This window comes from Furipterus horrens, unplaced genomic scaffold (assembly GCF_987537825.1).
Source record: "Furipterus horrens unplaced genomic scaffold, mFurHor1.1.pri manual_scaffold_6, whole genome shotgun sequence".
Lineage (NCBI taxonomy): Eukaryota > Metazoa > Chordata > Mammalia > Chiroptera > Furipteridae > Furipterus > Furipterus horrens.
The window spans coordinates 72,244,328-72,261,244 of NW_028327176.1; the positions used below are offsets into that span (position 1 = coordinate 72,244,328).

At 39.5% G+C, this 16,917-nt stretch overlaps 1 protein-coding gene across 1 annotated transcript in view; it reads right to left on the bottom strand.

The window, feature by feature from the left end:
- Positions 1–10,141: 10,141 nt before the first annotated feature.
- The window catches only part of VWA3B (von Willebrand factor A domain containing 3B), a 176,973-nt gene continuing 170,197 nt past the window's right edge, over positions 10,142–16,917 (bottom strand). Inside the window, exon 27 of the mRNA XM_090281768.1 lies at positions 10,142–10,951. Coding sequence (XP_090137894.1) covers positions 10,570–10,951 — 382 coding nt within the window. The 3' untranslated portion in view covers positions 10,142–10,569. The remainder of the gene's footprint in view (positions 10,952–16,917) is intronic.

Genomic DNA, 16,917 nt, shown 5'->3' on the forward strand with positions numbered 1-16,917 from the left:
TTCAACAGCTAAGGCTTACTCTTTTCATAGAAGATTTCAAGCCTACAGAGATGAAATCTCCTTGTTATATAGAGATGCTGAGAAAACGTGAGCCCTGCTATAGTAACAGTCAACATGTTCACAGCACTTACTCTGTGTCATACACTACAAAGCACTTGTCAATTCATTTAATTTTCACAAGAAAAAGGAGGAAACTGAGGCACAGGAGAGGTGCCCACTGCCATAGAACTAAGCTAGTGCCAGAAGTGAATTCTTAAGCACACATTTAAACTATGTCCCTGTGTTCTCTGTCACACCAGGAAGCTGGGCCCCAAGGCCTTTCAAGGACTCAGAATCTTTCTACTAGATACCCAGGTAGAGGAGTGTGAACTCCCAGGTCACAAAAATGGTTGTTCATGTGAGTGTGAAGTCCTCAATCCATTCAAACCCATCTTCAGAGTCACAGGGAAGGTTATCACATTGGGAGAAGTAAGGTGTGGTTACTTAGACCTCCTGAATGGTCAGCTTTCAGAGGGGTTAACTATTGAGGAATTGATAGACACTCATCTCCCCATTATTAATGAGGTCGAGAGGCCCTGCCTTCTGTTATTGGTTGCCCCAAACCACAATGAGCTGTGAATTGTAGATATCTTCCTTTTTGGTTCAGGTAATTGTGCCTACTGGTAGACACATTGATAAACAGTGTTCCCTGGCCAGACCTTCTGAGAATTGGGTCTCCCGTTTTATTCCCGATTGTAGTGTCTGGCCCCTCCATACTTGTTCTATCATTCAGAGGATATTGGGCATACAGTAAAAAATACCACCAAGTAGGGATGAAATAGCTAGTGACTTCAGGATCTGTAACAGGACAGGTATGTCCAGGCTATACTACACATGCCTCTTTATGGAGGCAAAATCTCTCAGTCATGTAAGATCCTCCCCACTCCACACACTCCAGAGGGACTGCCTTGGGAGGCACCAGCTGGTCACTTCTGGTCCTAGGGTGAGCAATTTCTCTAAAGTACATATACCTTGTCAGGAGCGCCTAAATCAAGGCCCATTCCTTCCACAAATATGTGTTAAGCGCTTACTATGTGCTTAGCTTACCTCATCCAATTGAGAAAGACTTCCTACTCTGTGTGAACGAACTGGCAGAGCCTCAAGACCATGCAAGACACAACCATGCGCTCTCTGGAACAAAGTTTGTTGAGCTTCTGAAGGACTGTTTTGGGAATACCGGGAGGGGTGCGAAGGCACAACAGTCATTGGTGTCTTGGGAGAGATTCATAGCACTTGGACCCAGAGGGTGTTCGGTGAGGACTTCCACCAGCCATTCGATGTTGGGGAGGAAGGAACTGGATCAGAATCTGGATCAGAATGAGACCACCGCCTGTGCCTGGGATGATGGAAGGCAGCTATGGAAGTTCCAGTGGCACACAGAAAGGAAACAGCCACGGAAGGGTCAATGCAATACTAACTTGTCAGTGGAGGACAGTTTGCTGCTGGGTGGGGATGCATGGGCTGCTGCGGAGGGCAAGTGCTCTGGGAAAGTCCCCAGGCGAGGGAGACAGGTGAAAGGCGTTTGCTGCTCTTGCTGAGCTCACGCTTGTTATTGTCCCGCATGGCTCCTGGCTGCTTTGAGTGGTGGTTTCTTCCTCACAAGGTGAGAGGCTGGAGGTTTCGGATTTAATTTCATTGTGGTTCAAAAACATATTCTGTATGATACCACTTCTTTTACATTTTGAGATTTATTTTATGACTAAGCATGTAGGTTATATTGGTAAAAGTATCAAACGGGTTGGAAAAAACAGTTTCCCAGGATTTGGAATACAGTCAAAGTGGTGGAGATAATATATGTCTTTATTGTTTGCTTTTTGTTCTGTCTGCTTAGATATTGAGCAAAAGAAGTTAAAAACCACAACTATGTAAAATGTAGAAACCTGGCAGCCATACAGATCCATTTTCTCCTCTGCCAGTTGCCTTTTATGCCATAGTTGCTATATGTATTATATACATAGTTGCTACATGTGTATCAAGGAAATTAAGAAACAAAACAGATTAAAAATACTTCCTAGATACTCACCATTTCAGATGCTGCCCATTCCATCCTTAAAATCTGATTCTATATTGTATCATTTCCCTCAGCCAAGAATAGCCTTTAGCATTTCTTATAATGCAAGTCTTCTGATGACAACTTCTGTTGGTTTACTTTTATCTGCAATGTATTTTGCTTTCCTTTCTGGATGATATAGAATTTTGGTTTGAGAGGTTTTATTTGCTTTCAATCTTTTAATAATGTTGTTTGTTCCATTGCCTTTTAGTTCCTATAGTTTCTGATGAGAAATAGTGATTTCTAATTTTTTTCTGGAAGTTTTCAAGATTCTCCATTTATGCTTGGTTTTCAACATTATAACTATGATGGATGATTTTCTTCTTAGTTATTCTGTTTTGAATTCACGAAACTTCTTGAATCTATAAATTTGTCTTTCAAGAAATTTAGGATTTTTCTAGCCATTACTTCTCCAGATATTTCCATCTTTCTTCTCTCATTTTAAAACTCCAGTTACAAACTGTATTAGACATTTTGGTATTGCTCCACAGTTCCCTGAAGTCTTGTTTATCTTGGAAAAAATACTTTATGATTTTTTTCAGACTTGACAATTTCTACTAATCATTCTCATCAGTTGATTCTTTCTTCTGTTTTGCTTGTAAGTCCATTTAGTGGTTTTTTAAAACTTAAGATATTGTGATTTTTAGTTCTAGAATTTTCATTTTTTATACTTTCTCTTGTGAGATTTCCTGTCTTTTCATTCATTATAAACACATCTTCTTTTACCTGAACGGAAATAGTTATAATAGTTGCTTTAAAGTCCTTATCTGCTAATCTAACATTCAGTCATATTGGGGCTAGTTTGTTTGTTGCCATTTGTCTTCAAGCTGGGTCAGATTTTCAGGCTGAATAACATAAAGTTGTATTCAGACTTTGGGCAATGCAAATTATGTTGTAGAGACTCTGGATTCTGCAACAATCCTTCGAAGCCTTGATATTTTGTTTTAGGAGGCATTAACGTTGTGCAACTTGAACAGAAATCTCTGCCTTTTGGGTGGCAGCTCAAATTTCTGTGTAACTCTTTTAGCCTTGGATGATGATCTTGTAACCTGCCTGTGCATGTGTGCTTAAGGTGTCAGTGAAAGATCTGGCCAGAGTTTATAATACACAAAATTTTTGACTCCCTGTCTCAGGCTTTCTCCTCGTTGGGATTCTATATGCACTTTCTAGAAACTGTAGTTTCTCCAAACTCTATTTTAGGTTTTTTCCACATATGGTACTGACCATGTCTTGCCTCAAGCTAAAATATGTAATATCAGGAAAATCAACACATCAAGATATGCCCTTTGTTTACTGTCCAGAATCTCTGGGTAGTTATTTGCATTTTGTCCAGAGTTTATAATTATCCTTCAGAGGGTTTTGGGTTAAGAGTTTACTCAAACATACTAGAAGTGGAGTTCCTCTCACCTTCATTTTTGAAGACTAGTTTTACTGAATATACAATTCTTTGTACAGATTTTTGTTGCTTCTTTCTGCATTTTACCGTTTCAATATCTTCTGGTATCCACAGTTTCTGGTGAGAACCCATTAATATCATGTCATGTTTCCTGGAATGTAACATATTGTTCTTCTCTGGCTGCTTTCAAGATTTTCTTGTTATTGTCATCTTTTGGTTATTCATCATGCTTAGCATTGCTTAGACTTCTTGGATCTGTGTTATTAATGTTTTCCTCTGAATTTTGGAACTTTTCAGTCATTGACTCAAAAAAATTTTTTAAAACCCGGAGAGCATTATCCAAATTGAAATAAGCCAGTCAGAGAAAGACAGATACATATTATTTCACCCTTTTCTCTGATTTCCCAGTGAGCTAAGGCAGCCCAGCCTGGGATCTCCCGTTGCTTCTTCAATGCTAGGTCCTTCCTTGTTTAACTTCCCCAACTTCAATAAATGTACTCTCACAGTCACCTTGACTCATGTGAAATCTTTCCTGCACGAAGTCAAGAACCCACACACTCTCAGCTGGCCCCAGACAGACCTACTCAGGGCCAGGTGCCCTGCCTGGTAACAGCCCCCTTGGACTAGATTACAGCTGCCCAAGCTGTACATGATTTGGCAAGGCATTTCAGTTCACAAGCAGCAAATACACAGGCTTCACTCCATCAGCTCTGTCTCTTAAGAAATTCATCTCTGCTTTCTGGCTACTTTTTTATTTTTTTATTTTAAACAAGACTCCTTGGGTTCTCCCCTATATATGCATAATTAAGTGATCAGCCAGAAATTAGAACAGAGTTTATACTCAAGTTTTGTGACCCTCTCTTACTATGGTTTCTTGCTCACAGAATTTCTTCTTTAAAGTTATACGTCTTTTCCAGCTTTGAACTCTTCTCTCTGTGCTTTCAGGCAGTCAGGCTGCATTTAAAAAGAAATCCTCACCTGAAGCTGTGTGTATTGATTGTAGAGAGAGAGGAAGGGAGAGAGAGAGAAACATCGATGTGGGAGAGAAACACCGATTGATTCGCTCCCATATGAAGCCACAACCTTGGTATGTACCTTGATAGATATCAAGCCTGCAAGCTTTTGGTGTATGGGAAGATGCTCCAACTCACTGAGCACCTGGCCAGGGCTTCCAGCTGCAGTTTTTGGACAATAAACTACATTCTATGTGCTTTGAAACATTTCATTGTGTCTTTAAATACTTGTTAATTTAAAAAATATTTTATTCGGTCTTAAAATTGTTACTTGAGAAAGGATTTGCATTACCACTTTACATCACAACGTTATTGGAAGTTCTCTAAATGTAGTTTGAATTTGTATTTCTCTTACAATGAGTGAAGTTAAACATCTTTTCACATTTTAAGTCTATTTTTATATTTTGTAAATAGTTCATGTCTTTTGCCTATTTTCCTGCCAGGTTTTTAGTCATTTATTCCTTGAATTTTTAAGAGTTCTATATAGTTTAGGGATATCAGCCCCTTTGTCAACTTTATGCTAAATTTCCATATATATTTGGGTCTATTTCTGGATTCTGTTCCATTTCATTGGTGTGTGTGCATGTGTATGTTTGTGTGTTAGCACCACCACTATTTTAGGCAGTAAGATTTTATAGTGTTTTATATGTTAGCTTATTTTATAAGTCAATTTTCATGGCTTTTCTTTTTCAACATTTTCTAGTTACTCTCACATGTTTACTTCTTTTATTTTTTAAATATATTTTATTATGCTGTTGCAGTTGTCCCAATTTCTTTTCCCTCTGCTCCTCTCCACCCAGTACCCCCCTCCCTCCAGTTGTCCCGCCCCTAGTCCATGCCCATTGGTTGTGCATATAATTCTTCTCAACATCTTCCTGTCTACTCCACTCCCTCCTACTATGCTTCTTTTTTTTTATTTTTAAAGATTTTATTTACTTTTTTTTAATGTCTTTTATTAATTACAGTGTTACATTTGTTCCAATTTCCCTTCCCTCTGCTCCCCTCCACCCGGTGGTCCCCCTCCCTCCCCTTGTCCCCCCCTTTTAGTCCATGTCCATTGGTTGTGCATATAGTTCTTCTCAACCTGTCTATTCCATTCCCTCCTACAATGTTTCTTAATTTCTATACCATCTCCCTCCCTCTCCCCCTTCCCCTTCCCTGCTGACCTTCCCCCAATATGCTCCCCATACCTATAGTTCTTTTTCCACTCTCATTGCCTATTTAGTTTGCCTTTGTTTCAATTCCCTAGCTTCTGTTGTTGGTTCTTGTGATGCAGTTTTCATTTTAATGTTCACAGTTTTGATCCTTTTTCTAAACCAGTCCTTTTAACATCTCATATAACAGTGGTTTTGATCTAATGAACTCTTTCAGTTTTATTTTGTCCTGGAAGCACTTTCTCTGCCCTTCTATTCTGAATGACAGTTTCACTAGATAGAAATGACAACTTCGCTGGATAAAGTATTCGTGGTTGTAGGTTTTTGATTTTCATTACTTTGAATATTTCTTGCCAGTCCCTTCTTGCCTGCAGGGTCTCCCTTGAGAAGTCAGCTGATAGTCTCATTGGGACCCCTTTGTACATGATTCTTTTCTTCTCTCTTGCTGCTTTTAAGATTCTCTTTATCTTTAACTTTTGACATTCTGATTATAATGTGTCTTGGAGTGGTTCTCCCTGGGTCCAGTTTTTCTGGAACTCTCTGTGCTTCCTGGACCTGTATGTCTATTTCCTTCCCCAACTTAGGGAAGTTCTGCTTCATTATATTTTCACTTAATTTTTCAATTTCTAGTTCTTCTTCTTCACCCTCTGGCAACTCTATAATTTGAATGTTTGTTCGCTTATAGCTTGTCCCAGAGGTTTCTGAGCCTCTTCTCATTTTCCTCTTTTTGTTTCCTCTTTCTGCACTTGTTGACTGTTTGTTCCTTCCCTATGCTCCGATTTGTCGATTTTCCTTCCCTCACCACTTATCTTGTATGTTTTTTGTTCATTTCAGCAGGACTAGCCTTCATTCCTTCCCTGTCTTGTTCAATATCTTTTGTTAATTCTGTAAGCTGCCTTATGACTATAACTCTGAACTGAGCCTCAGAAAGATTTTCTATTTGTTCATTGGTTAATTCACATATTTGCTTTTTGGTCAGCTGCGTGATTGGTATTTCAATCATGATTCCTGCCATCCTGAAGTTTTCATTTATCTTTCCTTCTTGGGTGGGGCTGTCATACCTCCTACGCTATCCGGGGCAGAGCCCTGTGCACTTGTCACTACCGGGTGACTTTTCTCACCACACTGTGGCGCTTTGTGTCGGGGCGGGGGTCCAAGATGGATCCTGCCATTCATTCTCTGCTGAGAGACCAGGAGCCTCTTCCTCTATCCCCACACCCTCTGGGCCTCACAGTTTGAGGCAATTGGGGTCTACCTTCCCCGGCGTTCGAATCCCGAGCGGACGGGTTTAGTCTGCAGCCAGGGTTGGTTCCCGGGTGCTTCTCGCCTCCCTTAAATACGGGTGTCTATGCTTACTGGGTCCCGCCACTCATCGCTGCAGCTGCCACCTCCAGCACAGCTTGATCTCTTTGCCCCGGCTTCACCCCTCCTACCTATCCGGAGGAGCACCACTTGTTTATAACCTCATACATTGGACTTCCATGTAGCTTTATTTTCTGGAACTTCTGATTATTTCTGGTTTTGCAGTAATTGTAGTCTTTCTTAGTTGTGGAGGGAGATGGAATGTGTCAGTTTAGGCCTCCATTTTGGCCGAAAGTCCTCACATGTTTATTTTTCATGTGAACTTTACTATCAACTTTTCAAACCTCATTAAATATTTGCTGTTATTTTTATTGAGATTGTGTTGCATTTATAAATGGGCTCAGGGAGATAGGACATTGAGCCATCCTATCTAAAAATGAGAAATTTTTAATTCTACTTTTGTGTCTTTCAGAAATAGTTTAAAGTTTTTCTTCATATTATTTTTGCACATTTCTTTTTTATTCTAGGAAAGGTTGCTCCTCACTTTTTATGGATTCCATATTTGTGAATTCACCTACTCACTAAAATTTGTTTGTAACTCCAAAATCAATACTCAATGCATTTTGCAGATATGCGTATGCTCAGAGTATTAAAAATGTGACTCACCTTTCTTCCTTCTTCTTTCAGTTCTTAGTATAAAAAACTGTCCTTTCATTTAGTGGAATATTTAGTGTTATGCTTTTCATGTTTCTGTGTTTTCTGTTGATTTCACTGTTTAAATGGTCCCCAAGTGTTGTGCGGAAGTGCTGTCTACTGTCATATGTGCAAGAGGGCTGTGGCGTGAATTACAAAGAGATTATGTGTTAGATTAAGCTTCACTCAGGCATGAGAAATAGTGCTGTTGGCCATGAGTTCTATGTTACTAAACCAACAATATATATTAAATAAGGTGCCTTTAAACAGAACCACACATAAAATGTTACATATTTGATCAGTTGGTAGAAATGATGGGACCAGAGGCTTTCGGGAATCTAGCCCTGTTCTTCTAAGGACAATGATTCAATATTTGCTAAACTTAGTGTTAAGAGGGGACTTTTTAGAACATAACTGCCACAAATAATGAAAATCAACTGTATTTTATTTTATTTGTTGCTCTTATAGATGAAGTTTTCTGTGTCAGTATACCTTCTAATCATTATTTGTGTACATGAAAGCTACTGATTTCTGCATACTAAATTTCTGTCCTGCCACTTCACTGAGTTATTTTTATTGTTTGAATTAGCACTATCATAGATTCTTTCAGGTTTTTCAGGAATACTTTTTTATCACATGCAAATATAATTTTACCTCTTCTTCAATTCCATTTCCCTAATTAATTTCTCTTCTCTAATTCTGTTGGCTCTAACTCCCCTCCCCCTTTTATAAGGACAGTTTTTCATCTATTTAGAAATGCTCTGAGTTGATAATGGACTATGTCCTTGACCCATAGTCTACCGGAGTTGAACTTAGAGGCAATGTTGGCGACTCTGTTACTTGCTGCATGGATCTTTTTGTATATAACTCAAGTGGTCATCCAATCCCTTCTTGAACATCTGTTCCTTTTGTCTTGGTAAGAGCTTATCTCTCTGTTTCAGGAAGTAACCCTGTATCATTCACATAGTTCTGTGTGACTATCAATCACTTCATCCTGATCCATGCTACTTACATAGGGTGACCATAAAATCTGGACACATAGTTGTTATTATTTTTTTACAGATTTGAATCCCTTTAATTATTTCTGGCATGTGCTAAAGATTCTGTGACAAACAAACACATGAGTTACTGGAGGCAATGCTCACAGAAGCACATTACAGGTTAGCGGCTGTCTTACCCTGTTTGCTTCTCAGAGATCACTGCCTATGTCCAGGGTTTTGGAAGCTGTTGTTAAATACATTTTATCAGGTTCTTATTTGTTTCAGGTGGGGGCAGGGGATTCGGTTTTCTGTTATTCCATATTGGCTAGAAGTGAAAATATTCTGTTGTTATTGCAATTTTCCCCAGTATATCCACTGGGCATTATCAATGAAGGACAACACATTGAACGTCACTTAATGTCATGAAGCATATCATACTTTGTAGTGTAACATCAATAAACTATTACTATGTATATTTGTCCCATACTCCTTTATCCCTGCACTCCTGTGGAGGTGAAGAAAGGTAGAATAGAGAGAGAAGGTGATAACCTTTCAAAAGTCTGAGGTCTCTCTGGAACCTGGCATATTGTCTGCACTCAATCGCTTGTTGAGTAATTAATGAAGGTATGCAGGCTCACATGAATACGTGCATGCATGAATGAAATATGGCCACTGGATGAATGGTTTCTTTCCTTTTCCACCTGTCTCCACTGGGCAGACCAAACCTGGGCACCAGAGCCTTCCTGCCTGGGAGAGAAGTCTGGGTTCTGGGTGGCAGAATGCTTCCCACAAGTCCCTGCCTTGTTCTGGATCATTTCCTCACTCCTTAATTCCTTCGTCACTAGATTCTACTTTTAGCCTGGTGCTGAGCTCTAGGATTTTCTTACACATTTTTGGAAGTGGATTCCTCTTTTAATTCCTTTGACATAACCTTGGTGATTCCCTAGCTTTTGGAAATGTGAGCATCACTTTTAATGATGTGAATTTTTTGAGTATTAAAATGGGGCCCTAGCTTTTGCAAAAAGCATCCAATATTTTTCTTATCAATAATTGTATCCTATTATTATCTAGCCCCAAAGCTATTATTTACTAGAAGAAGTAACTTGAATGAGCTTTTTCATTTGTGAAACTAATAAAGCTAATTTTACTAAGAAATTGATGAATAGGGGTGAATACTTTTATATGTTATTGCTAAAATGTGTTCAAAGAAAGCAGTAACACACAATCCAATAGATCTGAAATGTTCCCAATGTAAGAGTTTTTATTCTGGATCCGCGTTCAATTAGAGGTACCTACAACAGACTACAGACAAAAATAATTAGGGAGGGCTCAGTAAAAATATCCAGAAAGCAATAAAATAGGGAATGATTAGTCTTACAGCTTTCATACAAGTTACTAGGTCTTAATTTCAGTCCTAACATTAAATGATAAAATCTCTAATTCATATGAGATAATCAACTTAAAACAAGACTTCAGGCTTGGATTATAATTAACTTCCAAAAAATTTGAAAATTCTACAACAGTAACCCATCAGATTAAATTTCTGGGAGCAGAGAGTCTACCAGAAGACTGAGTACAGTTTTGTGAGGACAGGGAAAAGAATAGGATATAAAATGAAAAAGCCTAAACCAATAAGCTCACAGAAGTAGGAGATCCAGGTGGAGGGTGGCAGGAAAGTCTACCTTTGTTACAAACAGGGATGGCAGGGGTGGCGTGGGGTTGGGTGGCCTTACCTCGCAGAGGGCCTAGGTCCACAGTGTCAAGGGGCTGAGGTCTGGGAAGCCCTGGAGGAATGCTGACTCACTTAAACATAGCTGCTACTAGATTGCTTTAAGGTTTCTCAGCGATGGTCATCGGCCCTTTGCTGCTGTGGGTGGCACTAGAAGTGCAGACGGGGCTGCTCAGGTGGAGGTGTGGCAACGATTGCGAGGCTGGCTGACTCCTAAACTCCGGGCCTGGGACCTTCTCTGGGGAAGTGGATGTCAGCATTACTAAAGATAATTAGAGTTGTTGCTGTACTGGGACCTAAACTGCCCCAGAAACTAGGAGTAATCTCAAGTGCACTACTCTTGAGAGAGATTTCAGGGTGTTGTCTCCCTCCTACCTTGGCCTTGGGGTGTTTCTTGGGGAAGGACTCTTGGGACCTGTTGCCATGAGAAGGGTCGTCTGAGTCTGAGGACACCACTTCCTGGAGAGGCAGCCTCTTAGCAGGTTTCTTTTTCTTTCTTCTAGGGTTCTCCTGTCTCAGCTCTCGTAAATCTGTGGCACCAGTTTCCTTGATTGGCCTAATAGGGAACGTTGAGTTCTTCATGTCCACATTCTCCCTGGAGAGACAGAAATTAGGGTTACCTTGGTCTTGACAACTGTTGTGTCTACAGAGAGATCCAAGCTGAGAGATAGTAAGTGTGGGCAAGGATGTGAAGAAAAGGAAACCGTTGTGCACTGTTGGTGGGAATGTAAATTGGTGCAACTACTGTGAAAAACAGTATGGAGGATCCTCAAAAAATTAAAAATAGAACTACCATGCAATCCAGCAATTCCACTTCTGGGTATCTATCTTGAAGCGATATTTGCTCTCCTATGTTCATTGAAGCATTATTCACAACAGCCAAGAAAATGGAAAAAAACTAAGTGTCCATCAATAGATGAATGGATAAAAAAAATGTAATATTTATATATAATGGAATATTATTTAGCAGTAAAAAAAAAAGGGAATCTTGCCATTGTGACAACATGAATGGAACTTGAGGGTATTGTGCTAAGTGAAATATTCCAGAAAAAGACAAATACTGTATGATCTCTCTCATATGTGAAAACTTAAAAAAGCCAAAGTCATGGAAACAGAGTAGAATGGTGGTTGCCAGGGGCTGGGGATGAAGGTGAGGGAAATGGAGAGATATTGGTCAAAGGGTACAAAAAATACAAAGAAAATATATTTAACAATTTATTTATCCAGAAATGTTGTTTTACAAAGAAGGCATCTTGGGAACATCTTGACCTCATTTCAGCTGGCCATCATGGCAAACAGTTTTGGGAACTTTCCTATTTTGGAGCCTTCAGGGTAAGTTAAGGACACCAGCTGCCTGGTGTTAAAACATATTTTGTTCCCGTAATTAGTATCTGCCACCTTGATCACCCAGCCTTCATTTTGAATAACTTTGATGATGGCTGCTTCAGATCCTTCTGGAAATTGTCAAGAAAAATTAACAGAGTGGGAAAATATTTTTAGTTATTTCTAAAGAGGAAAATTCCATCAATCAAATCCCTCTTCAAAGAATTAAGATTTACCACATGTTATACTTATCAAAGACTGGCTCAAACATTCTGGAGGTAATTTCCAAGAGAGATTTAAAAAATTGGCTTGATGATTTCATAGCCATTAGGATAGCTATTATCAAAATGAAAATAAACAAAACCAAAAATTAACAAGTGTTGGCAAGCGAGCTAAGTGTCGCTGGTTCGATCTTCCAGTCAGGGCACATCAGAGAAGGAAAACTCTGACTCCAAAAAACCTCCGCTGCCTTGCGGCATACCTCTTCAGGGGAAAGGCTAAGGGAGTAAACCCCGACAGAAAATCCGGAGCCGGAGTCCCTAAGGCGGTTCGACGTTGTAGTCAACACCGGCAACTCCTGCGGCGCACCTGAAGTCAAGCTGTATTGACTCCGTCTTTCCCTTGGACCCTTCAGCTGCGAAGAGAGGGGGGGTCTGCTGCATGGGCAACAGCAGACCCTCCATATCACCCTGCCCAGGCTCTGTAGCTTCAGCTTCACTGGAGAGGACACTCCAGCGACATCGCAAGATGTCGATTCAACACGGGAGGAGACAGATACCGTGTCACTCCCGAGTCGGACTGCACAACCATTCTCGGCGGTGCAGATAGACTCTTAAGAAGCTACACCATCGTCTCTCGAGACGGACGGCTGCCGACGACGATGGCAAGTATGTGGAGAAACTGAAATCCTTGTGTACTGCTGATGGGAATGTAAAATGGTACAGCTGCTGTGGAAAACAATATGGCAGTCCCTCGAAATATTAAAAATAGAACTGCAATATGATCCAGCAATTCCACTTCTGATTATATACTCACAAGAATGAAAGCAGGGATTCAAACAGCTCTCTGTACACCCATGTGCATAGCTACATTATTCACAATAGCCAAAAGGTGAAAGCAACTCAAGTGTTCATTGGCAGATAAATGGGTAAACGAAATATATTATACACATACAATGGAATGTTTCTCAGCTTTTGAAAAAGGAAGTCTAGCATTTGATATAACATCGATGAACCATAAGGGCATTATGCTAAGTGACATAAGCAGTTACAAAATGAGAAATACTGTGTGATTCCACTTATATGAGTTTCCTAGAGTAGTCAAATTCATAGAGACAGAAAGTAAAGTGGTGGTTGCCAAGGACTTGGGGGAAGAGGAAATGGGGAGTTAGTGTTCAATGGTTACAGAATTTCAGTTTGGGATGATGAGAAAGTTCTGAAAATGGATAATGAACTGTATGATTAAAATGGTAGATTTTATGTTATGTTTGTATATTTTACCATAATAAAAAATGGTCCTGAGCAAGAGTATTGGAAAAGTGTTTCCCAGGAGGCCAGCACCAAAATTTACCTTTACATGTAAGGCCAGCACCTGTGTGAACGTGTAAGTTCTGTAAGACCAGGTTCTCAGAGACTCATCTTGAAATCACACTATCAGGTTGTAATTACCAGCCTTGTTCTTTGAAATCTAAGGTCTTATCCACCACATTACCATCAATTAGCCCTCAAATTGCTACCTCTCTCCAGAGCAGACTAAGGTGATATATACAATTTCCCTTCCAGAGGTCTCCTCTTTGTCCCATGGATTAGAATTCATCACAATTCAGCCTCTGACTTATAACTTTTGAGAGAGAACAGCAACAAGGAAGGAGGAGTAGGAAGTAGAGTTTTTCAGGTATAGTGAAAGCGCCCAAAGAGTGAGGTAGAGGAGAGGACTGCCTACCTACCTGAAGGGCCCCAGGAAAAAGATCTATCTTGGAAGGAACCCAAGAAGAAGAGCAAGAAAGACTAAGAAGCAGTGCATGTCTAGCCCTCAGTAGGGGATTGGTCACATATTGTAAGTTATGGACCACTTGAATAATTACATTCTGAGCAGGTGATCATGAAACAAAATGTGTCCTTATCACGCAAAGATGCAAGTAATATATTGTTAAGAGGGAAAAGGTTACAAAAAAGAATGTATGTTACATTTTCATTCTTGTTATTAAGATTGTGAATACAGGTAACCCCCATATAACATGGTTGTTAGGTTCCTAACAAATGCCGTGTTATGTGAATCTTTGTTATACAAAATGAAGAACTAGTACAAAAAGGGGGGTTAAGTTCCAAAAATTAAAAAAATGTAGTTATATTTTTATAATTAAGAGAAATATCTTTATTAAAGCGATTTTCATCAAAAGTATTACTTATTAATATGAATTAAGTAATGTTTTCTTCATTATCACTACTAAGCTCCATTAACTGAATGCATTTTCTTTTTGACAAGATATCCTCATCCTCTGAACTTTCTTCAGCATTATCTTGAGTTCTATGCTCTACTTTTTGCAAAAAAATCTGTTATTTTAGATTGCTTGCTTTTAGCTGAGAGATCTTTATAAATTTTGTTATACAGTGCTAAGCACTTTTGACATTTTCTCTTAAACTTTGTGCTCCTTTCAGTGCTAGAAATTTGACTCTAACTGTTCAACTAAGTCTAGGCCTTTCTTTATACTTTTTAGAGTAAACTGTTTTAACTTCTTTGTTTTCATCAATGCTATCACCCCCTAAGTTATCTTGGCACATTCCAGAGGTCATTTCCACCAAAATTGCTTCATCAGTTTCTTCTTCTACCCGCTATTATTGGATATTGTCTACAGTCATATCGTCTTAGAGTGAAACCATGTTATAGAAGTGCTGTGTTATACAGGGGGTTTCCCCAATTCTCTAACCGTGCTAGAGCGAAACCGTGTTATAGAAGTATCATGCTATACGGGAATACCTGTATATATATGAATGACTGAAAGTCTTTGCACCAATCTGTTAATATTTGCCCCAAGGAAATGAATTCCAATAGAATTGTCACTTATCCACATTTAAAACATTTTTTGCAACTGTCACCAATGACAAAGAGAAACAAAGATTTTTACTTTGAGTAAAAAGAATCAACACAGAAAACACTAGAAGACTATCTATAAAATATAAATGGTCATTACTTTTGAAAAGTGGGACTATGGATGGTTTTTGTAGTCCTTTGCTTTTTGTTTTTTTATTCCTAAGTTATATTAACTATGCATTCATTACCTTTGAAATAAGAATAAAGCAATGCAAACTGTCATGATTAAAATAAAAAGCAGAATGGGATTTTGATCAAGGAAAAGCATTTACTACAACCAAGCAGAGGCTGCTCAGCCACCCTAGTATACTCTCCAGAATGACTGATGTTGACCAAGTTCAAGATATTCCATGAGGAAATGTCCCCTTATTGGGGGATGTGACAGCTCTGAGCCACCACCCCCACACACCTCACTCGCTTTGGCCCAAATCGCCTCTGTGGAAAGGGGAAGGTGCCATGCTCTTGACTCACCGCCAATGGACATTCTCCATCAGCATCTGGGGAGGCTCCACTAATGGCTTTCTTTCTACCTATCTGATACCAAAACTGAGTTAATTCAAGTGTTCTATTAATTGTTTTAGGCCACAGATTTGGTTAACTAATATGACAAATAGACCAACACTGTGTGGTGGAGGAGCCGGGCACAGTGTCTTTGTTGGCTCTTCAGAAGCAGCTGGATGATTTGGGGCAAGTGCTGATGCCTGCTCCATGCTCTCCTTGGACCAAAAATACATCTCATTTGCTTGGTCCAGCATTGTCATCTTGCCCATCTTCTCAATGGTTCTGAGGCCTCATTTCTATTCTTCCCAAAGTGTGTCTATGCCAGCAACATGTCTTAAAACAGAAGTTTGATGAGGATCAGGTGGTCCCCGAGTTTTAACAATGGAAGGGGCAGGACATGGAAAGACTAAGAAAAGGATGTTGCCATTCAAATTGCTACCACTGGCCCTGAGGGTTAAAGAATCTCTGGTTCTCTGTATTCTCTTGTGCCCAATACTAAGGTACCACAGCACACTTTCTGAAAATAGGCCATAGCATTTGTCCTTCACAAAGTAGGACACTCACAGACAGGCTTTATTGCTGAGTGCTTGTTTTTTAGGGCTTTGCTCCAGCATAAAAAATGGGGCTCCTGTACTGACCAGAAGGGACCAAGGAAGTAATGACATACAGAGGCTGAATGATTTCAGATGCACAGCTCCTTTTAAGGGAAAAGTAATCGGTAGTGACAAGGAGAGATTATGGGAAGTGATTCATCTCATGTAATGTCAGAGGCAATGCTCAATCTTGTAGTTTCAAACAATGACTTAATATCACTTTTGTCAGTAAGACAATATGAGGTCACACCACCTGGAGAAAAGGGAGTAGTGTTAAACAATATGGGAATTATAATTTCCTTTGGGAGATACCCATAAATCCAAATAGCATAATGAAAAATTACTGAACAACTCAAAGAAAGATAACAAGAGGCTGATATTTTGTGTAACAGGAATTGAGAGCTGACCACAGACCCAAACAATCCACATCAGAGCCCTGGGAGAGGACCTCCCCTCCTGTGGACTCATGCCCAGCCATGTCCCCAGCATCATGCCATTACAATCACACATCAAGGAGAAATCCTTGCCTTAAAGATCTCAGTGCCAAACAACCTCATTCAGATGTCCAGTGATTTTTCTGGAGCACAGAGAAAATAATTAGTCCTATTTGGGTTTCCTGAGATCACACTTAGAACTCCCCCTAAAGTGAATCTTCTCAGAGGAAATATGCCCAAGCCTTGCTCCATTGTCTGCATGTATAGGCTGTTGTGTGTTCATTATAATTTGTTTCCAGAACAAATCTTCCTTGATGTCATTGTCAACCCATTCATTATTTAATAGCATGTTATTCATTCTCCATGAGTTTGAATGTTTTTGAGTTTTTTCCTTGAAGTTGATTTCTAGTTTGAGGGCATTGTGATCTGAAAAGATGCTTGATATAATTTCAATTTTCTTGAATTTGCCGAGACTTGTTTTGTGTCCTACCATGTGGTCTATCTTTGAAAATGTCCCATGTGCATTTGAAATCAATGTATATTTTGCTTCTCCGGGGTGAAAAGTTCTATATATATCAATTAAGTTCTTTTTTTCTAGGGTGTTGTTCAATGCCTCAATA